The sequence below is a fragment of the Lepidothrix coronata genome, unplaced genomic scaffold (genome assembly GCF_001604755.1).
Source record: "Lepidothrix coronata isolate B3197 unplaced genomic scaffold, Lepidothrix_coronata-1.0 Scaffold28, whole genome shotgun sequence".
NCBI classification, from domain to species: domain Eukaryota; kingdom Metazoa; phylum Chordata; class Aves; order Passeriformes; family Pipridae; genus Lepidothrix; species Lepidothrix coronata.
The window spans coordinates 4,482,454-4,501,455 of record NW_016690208.1 but is presented as its reverse complement, the minus strand read 5'-3'; the positions used below and the strand labels follow the sequence as shown (position 1 = coordinate 4,501,455).

The following is a 19,002-nucleotide window of genomic DNA, read 5'->3' as shown; positions in this document are numbered from 1 at the left end:
TGACCTCTTCCTTTTGCTTGCTTTTTCTCTCCTTGAGCTGGTTGGGCAATAAAGTCTGACTCCAGGCTTTCACCAGGACTAGATTATAACTCTCCCGATTGATCTGATATGTAAAGAATAAAGGGCCCTCTTAAGCCAGCTGTCTGCACTGGAAGAACTCAAGTGGCTGCGCAGGCAGGGTCAGACCCTCATTAATTCCTGGCTGCTCGGGACCCTGCTCATGCGAAGCGTGAAACTTGTACCACAGTGCTGGAGGGAGTCAATTAGTCATGACAAATCCAATCCGACTTCTGCCCAGAGCTTTCCCAGTCAGCTGCCTGTGCTGCTGGTGCCTTTTCACAAGTGCATCATCATCAGAGCCACCATGCCCTGTCCCTCCTGCTCCCTTTTTGTGATGCATCTTCATTTCTTTTATTTGCTTTTCTCCAGAAATCGAAGTGCTCGGTGTGTGAGGAGGAGGGGGAGCCCTTTGTTGCTTCACACACTGAAGGTATGCTGCAGCCAGCAGATGTGTGTCCCAAGTGAAGCCACACGTGGGGGTCCTGGGCAGAGGAGGTGAGGGGGGTTCTCCTTCCTCAGACAGCCACTGTCTTCTTGAAAACCTTTTGCACACCAACCCTCCAAACTGCAGCCTCTCTCCTGCACTGTGGCTGATAAACAGGGAGCAGCTGGAAGATGAAGGCTGACTTAAAAACCCAAGAGTTGTGTGTGTTTTCTCCCAGAACAGGACCACTTAGAGATGCTCTGATATCTCAGGTGGGTATGTGAGCTGTGGCTCCAGATAAAATTCATTTCCTGCTCCATGTTGGTGCAGCTGTGTTGTCCCGATGCTGTGGGTTACTTGATGCGGTTCAGATGTCAGTTGGGAAAGCCCAACCCTTCTTAACACATCAGCACCCTGGGCACGACCCCAGGAGGCTTCAGAGGTGTCTGTGAGCATCTGAATGGCATCTGTGGGGTGAGGGACCACCAGCATTTGCCTGGCCTGTGCCATGCTATGATGCCACAGCCCATGTTTTCCGGGGAGAGGAATGTTGAGCTGCTGGCATTAAGCCAGCTCGTGTTTGGATGCCGTCCCTCTCTGAGCACAGTGGCCTGTGTGTCCGCACATGGTGTCCAGAGCTGCTCGTCCCACCTGTGCATCTCAGTCTCCTCCAAGGCCAGCTGAGCCCTGTGCCTGTTCCAAGGAATGTTCCCCTGGCCAAGCCTGACTTTGGAAGCCAAATGCTCCCGGGCGAAAGCCATGTCCTGGCTCTCACAGCAGCAGGAGTGCTTTGCCTCAGGGTGTGGTGTGGAGGCACTGGGGGTTGCCGGGGGCTGTCTGTGGCCACCAATGAGGGAGGAATGCCCTGGGCTGTGTATCCCAGTGCACTCTGTGATGATGAATAACTCCGTAACCAGCTAATCTGGGGATCTGTTTGCTCAGCCTTCTTCTCTGAGCTCCTTTTCCTCCTTGGCTGGGAAGTGCTCACAGTTGGCACATGACAGAAATCCCAATGAGAATCCCTTCCAGAGCCACTGGGCTGGCAGAGCCACAGGGCTCCGGGCCACAGCCACCACCCTTTGCCTTTAACCCTGGCATTGCTGGCAGCAAAGCCCTTGGGCTCCCCCTCTTCCATCCCATGGTTCAGGTGCAGGGCCTTCCCTGTCCCCAGCCCAAGGGGATGGTAGTGAATGGAGGTGGGACCCCCTCAACCCACGAGCTCTGTGGAGGCTGCACACCCTGCCCAAAGCATCCAGCGAGCCCCAGCAGCCCCAGCTTTTGACCTCCGCTAATTCCGTGGTGCTTAATTACAAGTAGCAGGGATTTGGAGAGGAAGCAGAGGGGGCGAGCACAGGACAGATTGGAGGGAAGATTGTGCTGGGGGTGGCAGGGCTGTCAAGCCAGAAACACAAGAGCTGATTAGCATTTCTAATTATAACCGCTGCGCTCAGCCCGGCAGCGCCCGGCAGGCAGCAGAGGCAGCTGACGGGCTGCACGGAGCCAGCTGTGGATGCCACGCAGGAAGCCTCAAATCCTTAAAGGATGCACAGAAAAGAGCATTAGAGCCTGGATCCATCATTGCTGGGGCTGCGGCAGTGCCTGGGAATGCACAGCTCCCCAGGACTCAAATCCCCCTGGTTTGTGGCCATAGGGCTGATCCTGATGGCACCGCTTGGAGAGGGGAGAGCGTGTGCCCCTCTTTTGGTTCTGGGTCCTGCACCCCCTGCCAAGCAGTGGCTCTGGGCACTGCAGGCGATGGCATTGGGCTGTGCTGTCCCCAGCTGTCACCCAACCCCGACATCCCACCTGCAGGAAGGCGGGTGCTCTGGAGGGGATGCGGAGGTGGATGTCTGGGGCGTCCTTGCTCACGAGTAAGGGCTGCTCCGCACTGCTGTTAGCACTGGCTGGCTGATAATTTATTCGTTATCATTTAATCAGGCAAATATTATGGGCCAGCAAATGACCGCTCAGGGCTGCGGCTGCCCTGGGAGCTCCCATGTCCCGAGGGCACAGCGCTCCTGGGGACGTGCCCGCAGAGCCACCGCCTGGCTGGGAAGTGATCAGAGGCCAGCGTGCGGCACGATGCGGGCTTAGCTGGGATTAGCAGGGCTTTGACCAGGAGAAACTGAAGCGACTTAATCAAGGGAGCGAGTGAAAGAATCCCCAGGGAAGAGATCATCATGGACTGCTTTCGGCATCTTCCGGATGGTGCCTGGGGGACCCCCTTCCCCACTTCCGAGCCGCACAGCTCAGCTCTGAGTGCCTGCCTGCTGCTGGGAGCCCATCCTGGCAATGCCAGGGGATTTTTGGAAAGGGGAGAGATCCCTTGCACAGGGGCAGCCCAAGCTGAGGGAGCAGGAGCATCCCTGGTGCCGGGTGCCTGGGATAGAAACAGGAGACAGGAACAGAGGGGAAAGATCTCTTTTCCCTTGCACACTGAATATAAGATAGAATCACACCTGCAGAATTGTTATTACTCTTTTGATTGGATTAATTAATCATTCAGTGATAACTGCTTATTAGGCATTCCAACAATCAATACTAATCACTTAATTACTTGGCATATTACAGCTTGGGAAGGTCTGCTCGTTCCTAATTAGATTCGCTGGACAATCCACCTCTGAGTGTTGCAGAGCCCCATGGCAGAGATCCGCGGATTTCAAGCCTCCCTCAGCTTTGGTCCAGATCTGTAATTCTCATCTCCATCCAAGGTTTCATCCCACCTGTGTGTGCCACATGTGACCCCCAAAATCAGGGATCAAGGCACAGGGAGCTGCGGCAGGAGGGTGAGCAGGGAGCGAGGGGTGCTGGGAAGCCCAGGCCATGGCACAGAGGGGACATCACTGCAGGCAGGACAGATCCCAACAGGCAGCTCTGTGATGAGGATGGGCAGGCAGGAGTTGGGGTGGAGGTGAGGAGCCCGGGGTGGGTAGGGCAGGAAAGCTGCTTCCACTGCTCAGCCTCCCGAGATGACACCGAGGGTGGTGGGAGAGAAATCCTACTGAGGAATGCTTGGGTGAGCATGAAAACATCTTCAGGCTGGGAGGAAAATAAGGAATTTATTGGTGCTTGAGAAGAACTGTTGCCCTGTAGCTGTTCAGGAAAGCAGCATATCACAGCACTGAGACCCTCCTCATCCTCACAGCTGGCTCAGCTACCGGGCACCCAGCGATGCACCTTCCTGTCCCCGCTGTTTTCCAACCCCACCACGAAAAATAAAAACAAATCCCAGAGGTTTTCTCTCTTACTGCGTTAATTAAAACTAAAAATAAGCTGTAGAAGTTCCAGAGAACCACCCTGGCTTCAGTGGGATGTTAAAACCTGCATGGGTGGGAGCTGTGAGTGGCCAAGGCGATGTTCACCGGCCCCGTCAATGCAGCAGCGCCGTGGGCAATGTCAGCTCACGTGGAGGTCTGGGCATTGCACGGGCTTCTCACAGCACAGGAGCAGTGGGATGATCTCAGGGTTAAAAGCAGACAGCAAACACACTGCAGGATTTGGGGGTTTCAGCCAGTTTTGTGTGATGCTTGTTATTTATCACCGCTATTTGGATTAGACCAGCAAAGGCTTTTGCTTGACACTGAGTAGTGAGCTTGACACACACACTGAGTGAGGATCTGGGTATGGAGTGACCAGCTTGTTTTTAAAGGTCATTTTGAGCCAAATGCAAGAGGAGGGAGCAATCTGAACCACGAAAAGGGGACAACTGGATAATGTGAAGACGTAATAGCAAGCAAAGAATTATCTTAATGATGACTCTCCAGGACCAATTTCCATCATATTTTTGTCTCCCTGTCCCCCTTGCTTGCCTGTGTACACCTGGACAAGGCTGTCCCTGGCCTGTCTGTCGGTGTCTGACACAAAGCAGCCCCTGTCTTGCCCCGAGGTTTCCCTGCCGAGCCGCAATGCAAACAGGGAGGGCAGCCAGTGCTGTTCCTGGGCTTTGGGATGGAGAAGGGAAACAGCGAGGAGGCAAAGGAGCAGGGATGATGGCAGGTCTCAGCCTCGAGGGGATGCAGCCCCCGAGCCGTGCTGCGGGTAACCAGGGGGGGCTCTGACAATCTGCCACCCAAAATAGCTTTAAAGCTTGGGGCTTGGGGCCGGGGCACATCAGCGTCTCCATGGACCCCCTCCGACAGGGTCATTAACGGCAGCTGGGGGACCTTGCCTAGCCTGGGGTGGGATCCCCGGGTGGGTGGGACCCCTGGGCTGTGGGATGGGACCCCTGGGCCGTGGGATGGGACCCCCAGGTGGGATGCCCGGGCGGGGTTCCCAGATGCGAGGTCGGGTTGACCCGGCGTGGGTGCGACCCCCGCGGGGCCGGTGGGGCGGGGGCTGATGCTGCGGAGCCGAGCTGAGCCGAGCCGGGCAGCAGCCCCCCGCCTCCCCGGGCTGCGGGAGCTGCGTGCACCGCCCCCCCATCCCGCACCGCCCCGCGCCGGGCGGAGCCGCCGAGCCCCGCGGGCCGGGCCGGGCGCTGCGGCGGAGCGAGCGGGCGGCGCGGCTGGGCCCCCCATCCCCGGCCCCCCCCGGGCCCCTCCGGCCCCGGCGGCGAGGCGGGGGCCGCGGCCGCGCCGGCCATGCCCCCCGGAGCCTGAGGCCCGCGGCCGCGGGGCGCCCGCAGCATGCGGAGGATCCGGCGGCTGGTGCATCTGGTGCTGTTCTGCCCCTTCTCCAAGGGCCTGCAGGTACTCGGGACAGGGGGGATGCGCCGGGATGGAGGATGCGGGCTCGGGGGTGCGCCGGGCCGGGGAGATGCGCCGGGATGGGGGGATGCGCTGGGATGGGGGATGCCCGTCTCCGCATCCTGGCACCGGCCGTGCACAAAGGGACGCTCCGCCGCGGTCCCACCGCCGCCGGTGCGGGGAGATGGGGAGCCGGGAAGCGGGACCGGGGAGGTCTGGACCGGCACTGGGAGGGTCGGGACCGGCACCGGCGGCCGCAGCTCGTTGCATAACCCGCGCCGCGCTCCGCCGTGCCGGAGCCTGGGAGCATCAGGGCAGCCCATCCGGCAGCCCGCAGCGGTGGGTGAAGCCGCCGATGCAGCACGACAGGGGTGGCTCCTTCCTTCTCTTCCTTTCTTTCTTTATTTCTACCCCTCTTACCATCCCCGCGCTGCCGGGGGGGCTGGAGACCCGCCTCAGAGCTCCAGGGACTGGAGATGCTGAGGACCAGAGATGTCAGGGATGCTGGTGTGGGTGTTTTCTCTGCAGCTGTGGGATGAGAACCCCCGACTCTGGCAAAAGTCCTGGACCAGAAAGGTTATTCCTGAGGGCACGTGGGGGACACAGGAGGGGGTTCCCGTTGGGCAGAAGGTGCTGGCAGGAGGTGGGTGCAGAGCTGGGACTGCTGTGAAACAACCCCCGTGTTCCCAGGGTGCTGCAGGGGAGACACAGGCATGGAGCAGGATTTTGTGATGCTGCATCCATTTTGCCTTTGAAGTCAGCTCCTGCCCAAAGTCACTTCCAGGTTCCTCCAGAGTCATCCTAAAACTAAACACATCAACTCTCACAATCAAAAGGTAACACCCTATGGTGCAGGGCAGGCAGTGGGCAGGGAAGCTCCCATGCCTTGAGACTGAGGCCCTGGCGGAGCCCTTGGCACCACCTTGGAATCCAAAATCCATCCAAAGCCCGGTGGCATCTCTCGTTGAAATGCATCCCCCACGTATTTTCCCACCATTTAGGGGATGATGAAGCCAGTGCTCCCCATGATGTGCTCAGACCAGAGTCCTGATCCCCCTCCTGCCCCAGGAACAGGATGAATTCCAAGTCTGAAATAAGCAAAAAGGGACATTCTGGCCTTTCCAGGGTTTTGCTGTTCCAAGACATGTCTCTAGTAGGAGATCCATGGGAAGAACCCCTTTGCTGAGGGCAGGAGGCCTGATGGGTCATGTACTCACCCCTGAGCAGTTCTAGGGGGGCTGCTGTGCTGGGGAGGCTCTCGGGGGTCACAGAGGTGTGTGTCTGACTTCAGGGCCGTGAGCTGGTTCTCAGCTCACAGGAGCAGCCACCTATCCTTTGTCTTTGCCAAGTCTTGGCCATGGTTGGGTTCTCTTTAATTAAATTTCACATTAATTAGCAGTGCCATTGCTTGACAGGCAAACCAGGCACCCTTGCCCGCTTCTCACTCTGGGGTTTCCAATTAACATGAGAAATGCCATGGTCTCGAGGCAGACCTACCTGCTCTCACCTTTGCCTGCTCATTCCTGGGACTCCCAGGGCTGGGGTGAGCCAGTGGCTGCAGCCAGGAAGGCAGGAGGCCCCATCACCCTGACAGAGCCCCTGCAGAACCTGCAGAGGGGTGGGGAGGAGGTGTTTCGGAAGTGGGAGTGGGTTTGGGCTATGAGACCCAAGCAAGGATCCCTGGCAGGTTGTAACGGCGCTGCACCCACTCAGATCCAGCCCTATCCCAGCAGCAGGCTGTGCTCTCACCAGCACAAGGAGGGAGGAGGCTTTGAAGGTGACTACTGGCTCTCTACAGAATTACCTGTAGAAACCAGAGGGAATGAGGTGTTTGATGCAAGGATTCATTCCCTGCCCTTCAGAAGTGCCAGGGATCTGCACCATGTGACATGAGGCAGGTGAGAAGCCTCTGTTGTGGGAGGCCAGATGGCAGCAGAGCTGCTCGTGCAGGGTCAGGGGGAAGAAACAAAGCCAAGAAAACAAAATCCTGTTGTGAGCCTCGAGTTGTTTGCACAGAGCATTGCCCATGTCCTGCCAGGTCCCTCACTTGCCTGTTTCCATGCAGGAGCTGGTGGTGGCAGCCACCTGTGCCTGTGGGGCTTTGCAAGGGGGGTTCTGCTGAGAAGGGTCTCCCCAAACAGGAGCAGAGCCTCTCACAGCCCCGACGGGGGAAGGGCAGGAGAGCGGGTGTTCATGGCTGCAGCTCCCAGGGATGCACAGCATCCAGCTCGTGCAGCCCAGTGCTGTAATCTCCCTGCTTTTAGGGAATTTTAAGTGACCTACTTGAAGCAGGAGTTGCATAATAGGCTGATGAATATATATAAAAAAGGCTGAAGGTTTCGCCAACGCTCAGGTCAGTTTGTACACCAGAAGTTGTCCTTGTCCGGCTGCCGCTGCCCTGGGCAGAGCCCTGCCCTTCACCAGCCTTTCCTTTCCCTTCCAGGGTCGCCTCCCGGGCATCAAGGTGAAGTACCTGCTGGTGGTGTGGCTGGGCATCTTCGTGGGCAGCTGGGTGGCCTACATGCACTACTCGTCCTACTCCGAGCTCTGCCGCGGCCACGTCTGCCGGATGATAATCGTGAGTGGGCCAGTTTGGGGTGCTGGGGTGAGCAGGGCCGTGGGAGCCCCATTCCCTGCCTCCCAAGCCCCAAAGCTGGGCCAGGGAGCCCTCCTGGCAGCTGCTTCCCTGGTGCCGTCCCCGGGGGCGGGAGAGGTGACCTTCCCCTGCCAGGGAGAGGGAGGAACAGGGTAATGAGATGTCGGAGGGAAGCAGCCAGGGCAGGCCAGGCAGATGTGGGCAGATTAATGCCTGTGGAGGTGAAGCTGGAACATCAGTGAGCAGAGAGCAGGATCTGTTGGCAGGGTCAGCATTGTGCCACCCTGGGCTCCACAGAGCTGGAGAAAAATGGGGAGCAGCCAGTCTGTGGGTACCTCTCTGTAGTTGCTGATGTGCCCGAAGGAAAGCACCAGAGCAGACACCTCGTGGCAGCTTGGCTTGGTGTGTTTTTCCCCTGCCTGGGGCTTGCAGTGGGGTGCAGCCTGTCCCCCACAGATCCCAGCGGGATGCCCCCAGGATCGCTTTGTGTGGCCCAATGGCAGGGGAGCAGGTCACCTGCCCAGCCCAGGGGAGGAGGGGGATGCCAGGCTCTGTCAGAACATGCCTCGTTGGTCAATCCCCCAGCAGAGGAGGGAGACAGGAATTGCCATAACAACAGCGACGAGATCGTTTGATTTGATTTTCTGCCTGACTCCGACCACGGGGTCTTGGGCGCTAATTCCTGCTCTGAGCTTGGGGTTCCAGACACTCTGTCTGGCCGTGTCTCCTGTGAGCAGGTCCAAGGGTTAATTCCCATCCACATCAGAAAAAAAAAAAAAAAAGGAGGAAAAGATGCAGTGAATGTCTGCAGCTCCTGCTTTCAGCCCCGAGGCTGCTGTGCCCTCGCTGAGGAGCTGCAGTGCTGCAGCCTCTCCTGCCCAGGGACGTCTCCAGCTCCCAGCCCAGAGGATCAGAGCCACCGTCTGTCCCTGTCCCTGCCACCCCCTGGACCAGGGCCAGCCCATCTCACAGCAGGGGCTGCTGCTCTGCTGAGCAGCCTCAGCCTCTGCATCCTCATCCTCCTCAAATCCACACTGTCCTCTCCTCCAGCCCTGGAAGCTCTCCCAAACTCCTGGATTTACATTCAGGAGCAAATCTCCTGTGGTCCCTCCAGCAGCACAGGGGGTCCTTGCCAGCCCAGCCCCACTGTGCCCAAGGAACTGAGCCATCCCCAAGGGCCAGACCCTTCTCTGGGTCTTAGAGCAGAGGAGATTTTGGGCTGGGACATCTTTGGAAAATGGAATAGGAAGTTTGGGGGTGCTGGAAGAGGCTGGACTCTGAGCAACTGGCACTACATCTCCCTGATCAAGGTCTGAGCACAAGGTGCTCCTCTCCCTCCCAGCCCCCTGAAGTGGCCGAAATGGCCACCAAGGTGCAGACATCACCCAAAACCACCTGCACACTGTGCTGGCATGGCATGGGCATCTGAGGGGGGTCACACACCCCCAGCTTGTGTCCTTGGGGTGCTCCATGAGCTGTGGGAATAAGCTTGGATCTATCAGACTTCTTCAGGTGAATGTGAAGCTGCCCCTGCTGAGCTCCTTTCTCTCCTTCCCCTCCCCAGTGTGACCAGTACAAGAAAGGAATCATTTCTGGCTCCACATGCAAGGATCTGTGTGAGGAACGTGGCCTCCTCTTCCAGCACTGCCTCTCCTCCTCTCCCACCCAGCAGGTAGGTCTCTGCCTCCTCCACCACACGGCACGGGATGGGTACAGGCATAAAACCCGGGAGATCTCCTCACCCCATCCCTGTTCCCGTCCTCAACCAAGCCAGAACCCAGCTCTGGGGGTTTTTTTGCACTTACTGTTCTCCTCCCACCTCACCCTGTCCCCTCCCCTGTGCTGCAGGTTTACAGCGGGCTCTGGAGGGACAGGGAGGTGATCATCAAATGTGGCATTGGAGAAGCCCTGAGGGCAGACAGCCGCCCGGACTCTGTGCCCAGGAGGGACGTGGTGCTCTTCGACAAACCCACACGGGGGACGTCCATGGATGAGTTCAAAGAAATGCTCCTCAACTTCCTCAAGGTCAGTGCAAGGGTCTTGTGGGATCCCACAGGCCCAGGATGCCACCTACAAGTTGGGAAGACTAATTGTGTCTTTCCCTCGAACGAGATCCCCTCTGGCCCACACTCCTCCACCCACTGCTGGGTGCTGGGCTGGGTGCTCCCTGCCACGTACTGGATTAGTGGAGAAAAACCTCCATTTTCTCCCAGGAACTCTTATTGGTGATATTTGAGTAGCAGCAGCCCTGGAGGCCTCTGTGCCTTGGCTCTGGGTGGCATCTGTGCTGGGCAGAGCTGATTCACAAGCCCATGGTGGCCCCTGCGTGGGGCTTCTGGGTCAGCAGTGGTGCCTGGCCTTTGCTCCCAAAACCATGCTCCTGTCTGGAGCCCCGAGGCTGGTAACATTCTGCTGGAGCTGAATCTGTCCACACAATACTGTGGCATCAGATCTTCTGGTGTGTGGTACTGTTTCCTCCTCTCCCCAGCTCAGGTCTTCGCACTCCCAGTTTGGTTTTGCGATATGACAGCCAAACACAGAGGGCTCTGGGGGTCTGATGCCACCTCTTGTCCCATTTGCAGTCCAAGCTGGGAGATCAGCCATCCCTCCCAGCCCTGGTGAGCCGGATCATTGCCATGGCAGACGTGAACCGTGACGGGAAAGTGTCTCTGGCCGAGGCCAAATCCATCTGGGCGCTGCTGCAGCTCAATGAGTTTCTTCTCATGTTCTCCCTGCACGAGAAGGAGCACACTGCCAAGCTGCTGGGGCACTGTGGGGACCTCTACGTCACCGAGAAGATCCCCCACACCTCCCTCTACGGGCTGGATGTCCCCCCCTTCCTCCAGTCGCTGCTGCCTTCCGTCGCCCACCAGCTCCTCCACCAGTGGTTCGCGCCGGCGTGGCCCCGGCGCGCCAAGATCGCCATCGGCCTCCTGGAGTTCGTGGAGGAGATTTTCCACGGCACCTACGGGAGCTTCTACATCTGCGAGACGGGCTTCAGGAACGTGGGCTACAACGACAAGTTCGACTTCAAGATGGTCGACCTGAGGAAGGTGGCGACGGAGGCGACAATCAGGGGGTTCCTCAAGGGGCGTCACTGTGAGCAGAACGTGGACTGCACCTACGGGCGGGACTGCACGGCGGCCTGCGACAAGCTGCTGAAGCAGTGCAAGGGCGACATGGTGCAGCCCAACCTGGCCAAGGTGTGCGGGTTGCTGCAGGACTACTTGCTGTACGGGGCGCCGCTGGAGCTGAAGGATGAGCTGCAGAAGCAGCTCCGAACTTGCATGACCCTCAGCGGCCTGGCCAGCCAGATGGAGGTGCACCACTCCCTCGTGCTCAACAACCTCAAGACCTTGCTCTGGAAGAAGATTTCCAACACCAAATATTCCTAACGGGGGAAGCACGGCCCTGGAGTTTAGGATCTGCCACCTCGGAGTCAAGTCTAAGGGCTGAAGGCCTGTTTCTCCATCTTCCCCACAGGTAAAATACACCCTGCACAGGGAGTTCAGCAGAGCTGCAGCCCCTTCTCCATGGCAAACCAAGCTTCATGACTTCCACCGCCCAGCAGGATCATGGATCAGTCAGCAGGAGTGTCTGCAGAGCTGGGACACCAGGCTGGACAGGCTTGGGGGAGGAAGATGACATGGAAAGGGATAAGGAAGCGGAGCCCAGCTGGATGCATCTAAGTGTTTCTTGATTAACAGGAAAGCAGAGCAGAGTGATGGGAATGAATCATTCATGCTGTACTTGTCACATCTTCTTTTGATGAACGTCTCTGATGTAAATAAACAGCTTTTACGTGAATCACACCAGTACATCAATAGTGAAACAGCAGCCTGTTAAGTACCAGCTTGTTTGTGATCTAAAAAGGAGGAAAAGGTAGATTTCCTGATTCAAAAGTCTCTCCTTAAGTGTCTGAGTCATCTGCCATCAGATCCAGCTGTAACATAGGAAGCAGATAAGCAGTCTGTTCCACAGTGTTGAATCCTGGCAATTCTTTGGTTCCATTTTTAAGTGCCTGACCCTGACAGTGATGCCATGGCTTGTGCGAGGCTCCCACTCGGCTGCTCCCACCCCAAGTCCAAAATTGGCAGCACAGGCCATTCCCTCACATGTTGGCTTTGGAAGCTCTAAGGCCAAGGAGAGCTTAAAGGCAAAAGGGCTAAACATGAACAGTTCTGACCCGTTAATGTGCTCCATGTGTCCCTTCCCACCACACTCAGAGCAGGGATAAACCAACCTCTCGGTTTAATTCTCCTAAAACTAAGCTGGGCTTGCCCTGCAGAGGTTGAAGGTTAATACCAGAATAATCCAGTGCTTCTCTTGTTATTAAAGTGAATTTCCAGGCAAGCTTTCAGCAGGTCTCAAGACATTTGTTTGGCTGTGTATGTACTACCAGGGCTCTAAGTATAGTCGTTTCCTTTAAATGCCCAATTATAGCAATCTTAAAACTGTGGGTAGGGAAGAAGAGCTTTTATAAACTCCCCCAAGGCTGCTCTGTTCCCAGCACAGCCATATTCCTGCTGCTGGGCTGCACAGTGGTTCTCCTGCCAACAATTCCCGAGTGGAGTGTGCAGCTGATGTACAATCCCAATTAAAACTACACCTGACAGTATCACCTGGGAATGTGATCAGCAGAGCTGTGGCTACACATTTAGGAGCCCTCTGAGGAGAGACCAGGATTTCCTTGTGTTAGTTCTTTCGGATCCTCATCCCCTCGCACTGGTGTTTATGGAGTCAGCAGGGCCCTGTGTCCAGCACAGAGCTCCCTCCCTGCCGAGGAGTGGCCTCTGCAGTGCAATTTATCCCTGGATAAGCTGAGCACTCCCAAAGTTTCTGTGTTTGGAGGGTGCCAAGTCCTCAGCCCCTCGAGTCGCCCTGGCTCAGGTACAGATGTTACCAAGGTGAGCAGGGCCCCCTGTAAGGTGTGGGTTCACCTGCACAGGAGGGAGCATGTGGGCAGGGCTGGAATTCACTGGAATTCAGTAATGAAGCTCCACACAGCCACTGCAGCTCATCCATTGTCCTGCATCCCCATGGCAACCAGCTCCACTGGCAAATTAGTTTGCTTCTGCTATTAGCAAAGGAATCCAACACCCACCCATGGCAAGTGCCCTCCTCAGGTCATCAGAGAAGCCATTTCTCACCTTCCCCTCTTATTTACTGGTAAATTTTGTCCAGATATTCCCACTAAATCCCTGCTGCTCCTTTCTCCCAAAGCAGTGTTAAAGCAGCAGGCAAGCACCTGGAAAAGGAAAGGGGTTTTTCCCTCAATATCAGAATTTTTAAGTAATTATAGTGAAGATCCAGGAGAGGCAGCTCCTGTACCTGACAAATTTATTGAAATAAACACTTCTGACAACAACTTGTCCCATCACCATCATTGATCCACAGATCCCACAGCACTGGATACTCCCAGGGATCACTGATGACTCAAAACCCCAAAAGCACAGTTTTGCTCATCCCTAAAAAGCACAAAGTCTTTCTTTGCAGTACTCATCATTTACAAGTTACACAGCAATACAGGAGAGAATGAGTAAAGGCAAAGCTATTTTACAGTCAAACCTCCTCCAGATTTCCCACAGAGGCTGGAATAAAAAGCCAGAACACAAACACTGATAATCTGATCTCACTGGATGCTGCTGCTTCTGCAGCAGAGATTTGTGCCCAAGGGGATGGAGGTAAGAAATACCTTTAATTGCAGGAAGTACAAAACCATCCCAGCTCCCAGATCTACAAACAGAAGTCTTAAATCCTAGAATGGTTAAAAAATAGTGTTACTTGGGGTGCTACAACTACACGAGCCCCATTCAGACTTATGGTAGGTGGTATCTTTATTTAGTCCTTTTTTTAAAAATCCTTCTTAGCCATGTAGAGAAAACACAGATGATCAGCTTTTGAGGAATCCATGAATCTTCACATGCAGACACTGCCAATCACTTCTTTTGCTGTTGCCACTTTTGTCAGGAATTCTGAAACTCAAGCTATGACCTGCAAATAAAGGAAGGGTCCAGGATGTCAGACAAATTCTAACATGGCCAGGAAAAGGGAGAAATAACGTCAATACCAAGGAGCTAATTAACTCCTGTCATCCAGACTTTGCTGCCCTTGTTTGTGTTGGAATCGCCCAAAGATTTTTTACATCCCAGATGTGAAATAAAAAAGCTTCATAAAATGAACCCAAATGTTGGGGCAGTCATTAGAAGGGCTCAGTTATGAGGGTTCAGAAGGTTACTTTTAGAAAAGGATTTCCTTCAGTCCAGAACCACAGGAACACCTCAAATCCCATTGCCTGGATTCCCTGCCTGGACATCTGTGTGGCTCAGGACCCACAGCAGAGACAGAAGCAGATGGCACCAATTTAGGAGAAATTCTTTGCCATTCCAACAGAGAGCTTTTGGAAAAATATCTGTCTGGGCAGACAGTGCACTTGGGTGAGTTTAGGTAAGGGCTAATCGAAGAGAAGGATAGCTGGAGCCTGCTCTGGGTTATTCCTTCACTCCCTAAAAATCCAAGCCGAGTTTGCCAACCTCAGGGCAGAGCCAAACTAATAATAGTGCAGGGAAAAGAAAAGCTGGGCTTATTCCAGTGTTCAAAGCCATGACAGAAACCAGTCTTAGATGATGAAGGGCTAAGTTATGTGCTGAGACATTTTTAATTTCTCCCAAATCATCTTAATACAAAACATTTCTTTTCCACAGTGGAGAGCCAGGTATTCTTTCAGTAAAGCCAAATTCTTGGCCCAGGAGTGCTGCTGAGGCTGGGGAAGGCTGTTCACAGCAAATCCTACCAGGAAAATGTTCATAGTTATCCTGTGCCTCACACAGGGAAGTTCTGGAGACACTTATTAGCACTCACGGCCCATCCAGGACCCCTGATGCGAGTAAAGCCTGATGAAAAACCCCAAACATGTATTTTAGGGTTGAAAGAAGCCAGGAAATTTAAATAGAAGAGTCACATCCCATCTCTCCCCAACCTGATTAGCATTCTTTTCCAAAGCCACTGCTGGAGGCAGTGACTTTTCCCAATTAGAGGGCTCACTTTGCAGCCAGCACAACCTGCAGGCTCTGCAGCACCTCTGGCCCTCCTTAATGCCCATTTAATGAGGTTTCCCACCGTTTAGCTCTGCCAGAGTCTGTCAAAGCTGCAAAAGCCTCAGTTGCACAATCTCTGTGTGGTCAGAACTTCTCTCCCCACTCATTCCCAGAATAGGTTCATGTCACCCAAGGAAGGACAGTGACACACAGAACTATCTGCATACAGGGACACCTGTGCTCCCTCCTTGGAGATTCCTTTGCCATCATGCCAAAAAATAAACACAACAACAAAAAACCCTCTGTGCTCAATGAATTATATTTTTGCTTCTTGTCTGATGTTTTACCAGCCAGAATGTGATGCATGGGGAAGTGAGATCTTGTCTTGGGAAACAGGGCAAAGCACTGCTGCACTTGAAATCACTCCTGAAGGATCTCAAAAGACTTCCAAGTTTCAGCATTAAACTTTTCCCTGGATTACCAAAATCAGTATTTTTATTTCTTTCTCCATTACCTCTCTAAGAGATCATCTCCTTATTTTGCACATCTGTGACACGAACATGACTGCAGCAGTTTTGTGTCAGCAGCACCAGAGCCTGTTTTGAGAATCTTCAGGCACATAAAAGTTTAAGCTCTTGGCCTGACAGAGCTGTCCCTGAAAGGAGGCACTTTGGGAGCTGAGAAAGGCAGTTCGAGGAACTGAAATAAGTGTCAATCAGAGGTGTTAAACACTGCTTACAAAAATGCCTGCATTAGCAGAACCTGAAAGTGCTTCACCCAAAATAGGGGTTTGTCAGAAAAAAAGATGAAAAAATACTGAATTTTAAGGCTTTTTTCTGCAAGAAGGCTTTAGTAGCATTTTAATTTTTTTTTGTCCATGTCCTGCAAGAAGTTCATCAGGACAAGATGTACCAACACAAGGGTTTCTTTCCATTCAGTCTGGTAACACGTTGAGAAACGACCCAACACCCACCTTTGACATTTGAAGATCATTCCAGAACTCAACCCTGCTCTCGAGAGGAACTGTGAGAAGGAAAAACATCCTCAGTTTGGGTTTTTTTTGGTAAAGGATTGAGTTGATTTTGTGTTTCTCCCCCCAAAAAGCAAGCATGATTACAAAGCCACATTTCAGAAGATTCCTGATTGCATCTTCTGCTTTAATTTACTCCAGGTGTAACTTTCTCCCTATGCTAAATCCACACCCAACTCCATCTATAACCCTGCCCATGTTTTGGAAACAAAGTAAGTGCCTGTTTCCCTCATCTCCTCCACTCCCAGGTACAGTTCTTGATAGCTACACAATCCCAAACCCTGCACAGCTTGAGATGCCCTTTCACAGGCAGCAATCAAGAATATCTCTAAGGCCAGGAAGGAGTAAAAATAGAATTCAGGAACAGAGCTGCCACTTCTACTTGTCCTTGTAAAAATAAGGAAGGACCTTCCCCTGATGCAGTTAAAACTAACATCATTTTAACTGCTCTTAAAAGGAATTGTGCTCCACCTTTTGCTGATTCTCTGGAGAGTTAAATGTGGAAACAACATCAAGCAACTCATCTCTGATCTCTGACCTCTAATGAGATCAAAGGAGAGCAAATCTCCAAGCACTCAGGATTATTGGAATAGATAATACTACAATTTGCCAATCCTCACAAGAGCATCCAGTGACAGGACAAGGCGAAATGGCTTTAAACTGAAAGGGGGGAAGTTTAGATGAGATATTGGGAAGAAATCCTTCTCTGTGAGGGTGGGGAGGCCCTGGCACAGGTTGCCCAGAGAAGCTGTGGCTGCCCCATCCCTGGAAGTGTCCAAAGCCAGGTTGGACAGGGCTTGGAGCAAGCTGGGACAGTGGAAGGTGTCCCTGCCCATGGAGGGGGTGGAATGAGATGAGCCTAAAGTCCCTTCTAACCCAAACCATTCTGTGAATCTCTAAAGCAATAAAAGAAATCTGAATTAGCTTTTAACACAGTGTTAGTAAAACAGCTGCTGTGCCCTGTTCAGGCTTCACCATTTCAGATTTACATTAAAGGGGAAAAAAAAAGCCACAAACAGGAAAAGCAATAAATAAATGTCAGGTTGTTGAGCAATCCTGGGAGCTCACAGGAGTCAGAGCACCAGGGAAGGAGTCTCCTGTTCCTCTCTGCCACCGATTGACACAGACGTGGCACTGCAGCCACGCCTGCAACACGAGATGGGGCAGGGCTGTGTGGGCAACTCACACTGCTGTGGCTCACCTCGGGTCTGGGACACCTCCTGCTCTGCCAGTCACGTGGCTTTGTCTGGAAAACATGTGGAAAATACATATACAGGGTTTAGACACACTTCAAAGCCTGGTTATACAGTTACTGTTTCACTGATGACAGAAACTTGAAAGAAATAAATGCATAGCAGAGGAATGTTTTTGGATAGAAACAGGGTTGGTGACTCCCAGGACATGCTCCCAGTGATGTCACCAACTCACCACATGGCTTTAGACTAATAACTTTAACTCATTCTTCTACAAGATTGTACCCACAGGATCTGTTTTTCAAGGCTATATAATCATAAAGACACGTGCCGCCTCTCTGCAGCACATCCACTACAGGTCAAACAGAACAACTTCCCATCGTGCTACACACAGATCTCACACTTAGGGCAACCAGAAGTGAGTTTTTCACCAGTCTCCTTGGAAGCAGCTGGTTTATTAATGTTGTCAGGCTGTCAATCACTCTGAGTGCTCACGGGCTGCAGAGCAAACGAGCGTAGAACACAGCCTGTCTCTCTTGCCACGTCTTGACACAAAGATGCCACAGCAGCCATCTCTGCAACGCCAGTGGCAGCTTGGGAAATAAAAAAAATCCCAAAACCAAAAGCATAAAGACTGAAGAAAATGCAATTATGGGTGGATGTCCCACTCCTGGAAGCGTTTGAGGCCAGGCTGGATGAGCAGCCTGGTCTAGGGGAAGGTGTCCCTGCCCGTGGCAGGGGGTTCAGTGAGATGAGCTTTAAGTTCCCTTCCAATCCAAACTATTCCATGACTTTATGGTATTTATAAGAAGATTATATCACCTCTTGGAAAGCAGTGTTACAAAGGCATTCGGTGGGCAGCCTTTGTTTGAAGCATCACCCTTTTTTTCTGAAGACACACAATCTCTGCCCCTTCATTTTTTGCCTGCTGATGGGCTGAAAAAAGACAAATAAAGAATGCAGTTAATACCACACGAGTGTTAGGCAAACTATGTAACCACCTTTTTTTTGGCGAAACACACTGTTTACCTGAAAACTAGAGATTTAAAACATAATTTAAAAAACCAGAATATCTGCCGAAGACTTGAATCTTTAAAAAAATATTTTCCTGAAAACCTGAATAGGCAGCAGCCTTAGATTTTCCTCCCCTCCTCGGAGGGGGAGTATATATTAAAATATATATTAAATGCATATATTGAAATTTATATTAAATGTATATATTAAAATATATACAGCTGTATTCAGATATCTGTGTGTGTGCGCATGTATATATTTATACATATATATAAAATAGCCCTAGTCCATTGCTATACATGAGCTGAAGATATACCGGATTTACAGCGCACGTGGCAGCGCCTGGAGCCCCCGGGGAACCGCGGCCCCTCCAGGATGGGTCCAGCTGAGCGGGGACCCGCCTTACCTTCACTCTCCCCTTCACGTCCCCCCGCCGGGGCCGCTCAGCGCCGGGGCCGAAGGGAAGCGGGACCGGCCCTCAGGGAGCTTCGCCACAACATGGCGCGGGAAGGGCAGCGCGGCCCTGCCCGGGCGGGCCCTTCTCGGCCAGCACCGGCTTCCCGCCACTGAGGGGCCCCTCAGTTTCCCCATGACCAGGCCGGGAAGGGCCGGTCCCGCTCCCATTCCCAGTCCCACTGAGGAACCCCCGAAGACCCGCACGCTCCGCTCCGCGCCCGCAGAAAGGACGATCTAACTCCCGCCTCCCGCTTATATAGGCCGGGAACGGAAAGGCCTGCGCGGTGCTTTCGCGCCCGCGAGCGCCCCCTGCTGGGCGGGAGGTCTCAAAGCAGGGACCGGGGACACGGGCAAGGAACGGGGCTCAGGGCTCTTCCCCACCCTGCAAGACTGCTCTAGGGCCTCCCATGGAGGCACGAGGCGTACTAGGGGATGGATATCCCTTTTCTCAGCTGCTTCGGGAGCCCCTGCTTCCCGTGGTTTGGCTCTGAGCATGTCCTGGGACAA

General features: G+C 53.7%; 1 protein-coding gene and 1 long non-coding RNA gene across 2 annotated transcripts; one reads left to right on the top strand and one right to left on the bottom strand.

Annotated features, from left to right (window-relative positions):
* The first annotated feature begins 4,946 nt into the window (after nucleotides 1-4,946).
* On the top strand, nucleotides 4,947-12,118 carry FAM69B (family with sequence similarity 69 member B). The gene is made up of 5 exons (XM_017810377.1): nucleotides 4,947-5,172; nucleotides 7,613-7,747; nucleotides 9,330-9,437; nucleotides 9,614-9,790; nucleotides 10,348-12,118. Exons 1-5 carry the CDS (start codon nucleotides 5,110-5,112, stop codon nucleotides 11,158-11,160), a joined length of 1,296 nt encoding a protein of 431 aa, XP_017665866.1. The 5' UTR covers nucleotides 4,947-5,109; the 3' UTR covers nucleotides 11,161-12,118.
* A 1,326-nt stretch (nucleotides 12,119-13,444) lies between these two features.
* Nucleotides 13,445-18,742, bottom strand: LOC108495087. Its single transcript, XR_001874009.1, has 5 exons — nucleotides 18,446-18,742; nucleotides 17,848-17,961; nucleotides 17,034-17,078; nucleotides 15,776-15,825; nucleotides 13,445-13,759 (listed from the first exon to the last, which is right to left on the bottom strand). It is a non-coding gene; the product is annotated as an uncharacterized LOC108495087 (long non-coding RNA).
* Nucleotides 18,743-19,002: the final 260 nt, after the last annotated feature.

Coding starts and splice junctions, on each gene's coding strand:
- FAM69B (XM_017810377.1), top strand. CDS start 5,110: ATGCGGAGGATCCGGCGGCTGGTGCATCTGGTGCTGTTCTGCCCCTTC. Junction 5,173..7,612: donor CCTTCTCCAAGGGCCTGCAG/GTACTCGGGACA, acceptor TTTCCCTTCCAG/GGTCGCCTCCCGGGCATCAA. Junction 9,438..9,613: donor CCTCCTCTCCCACCCAGCAG/GTAGGTCTCTGC, acceptor CCTGTGCTGCAG/GTTTACAGCGGGCTCTGGAG.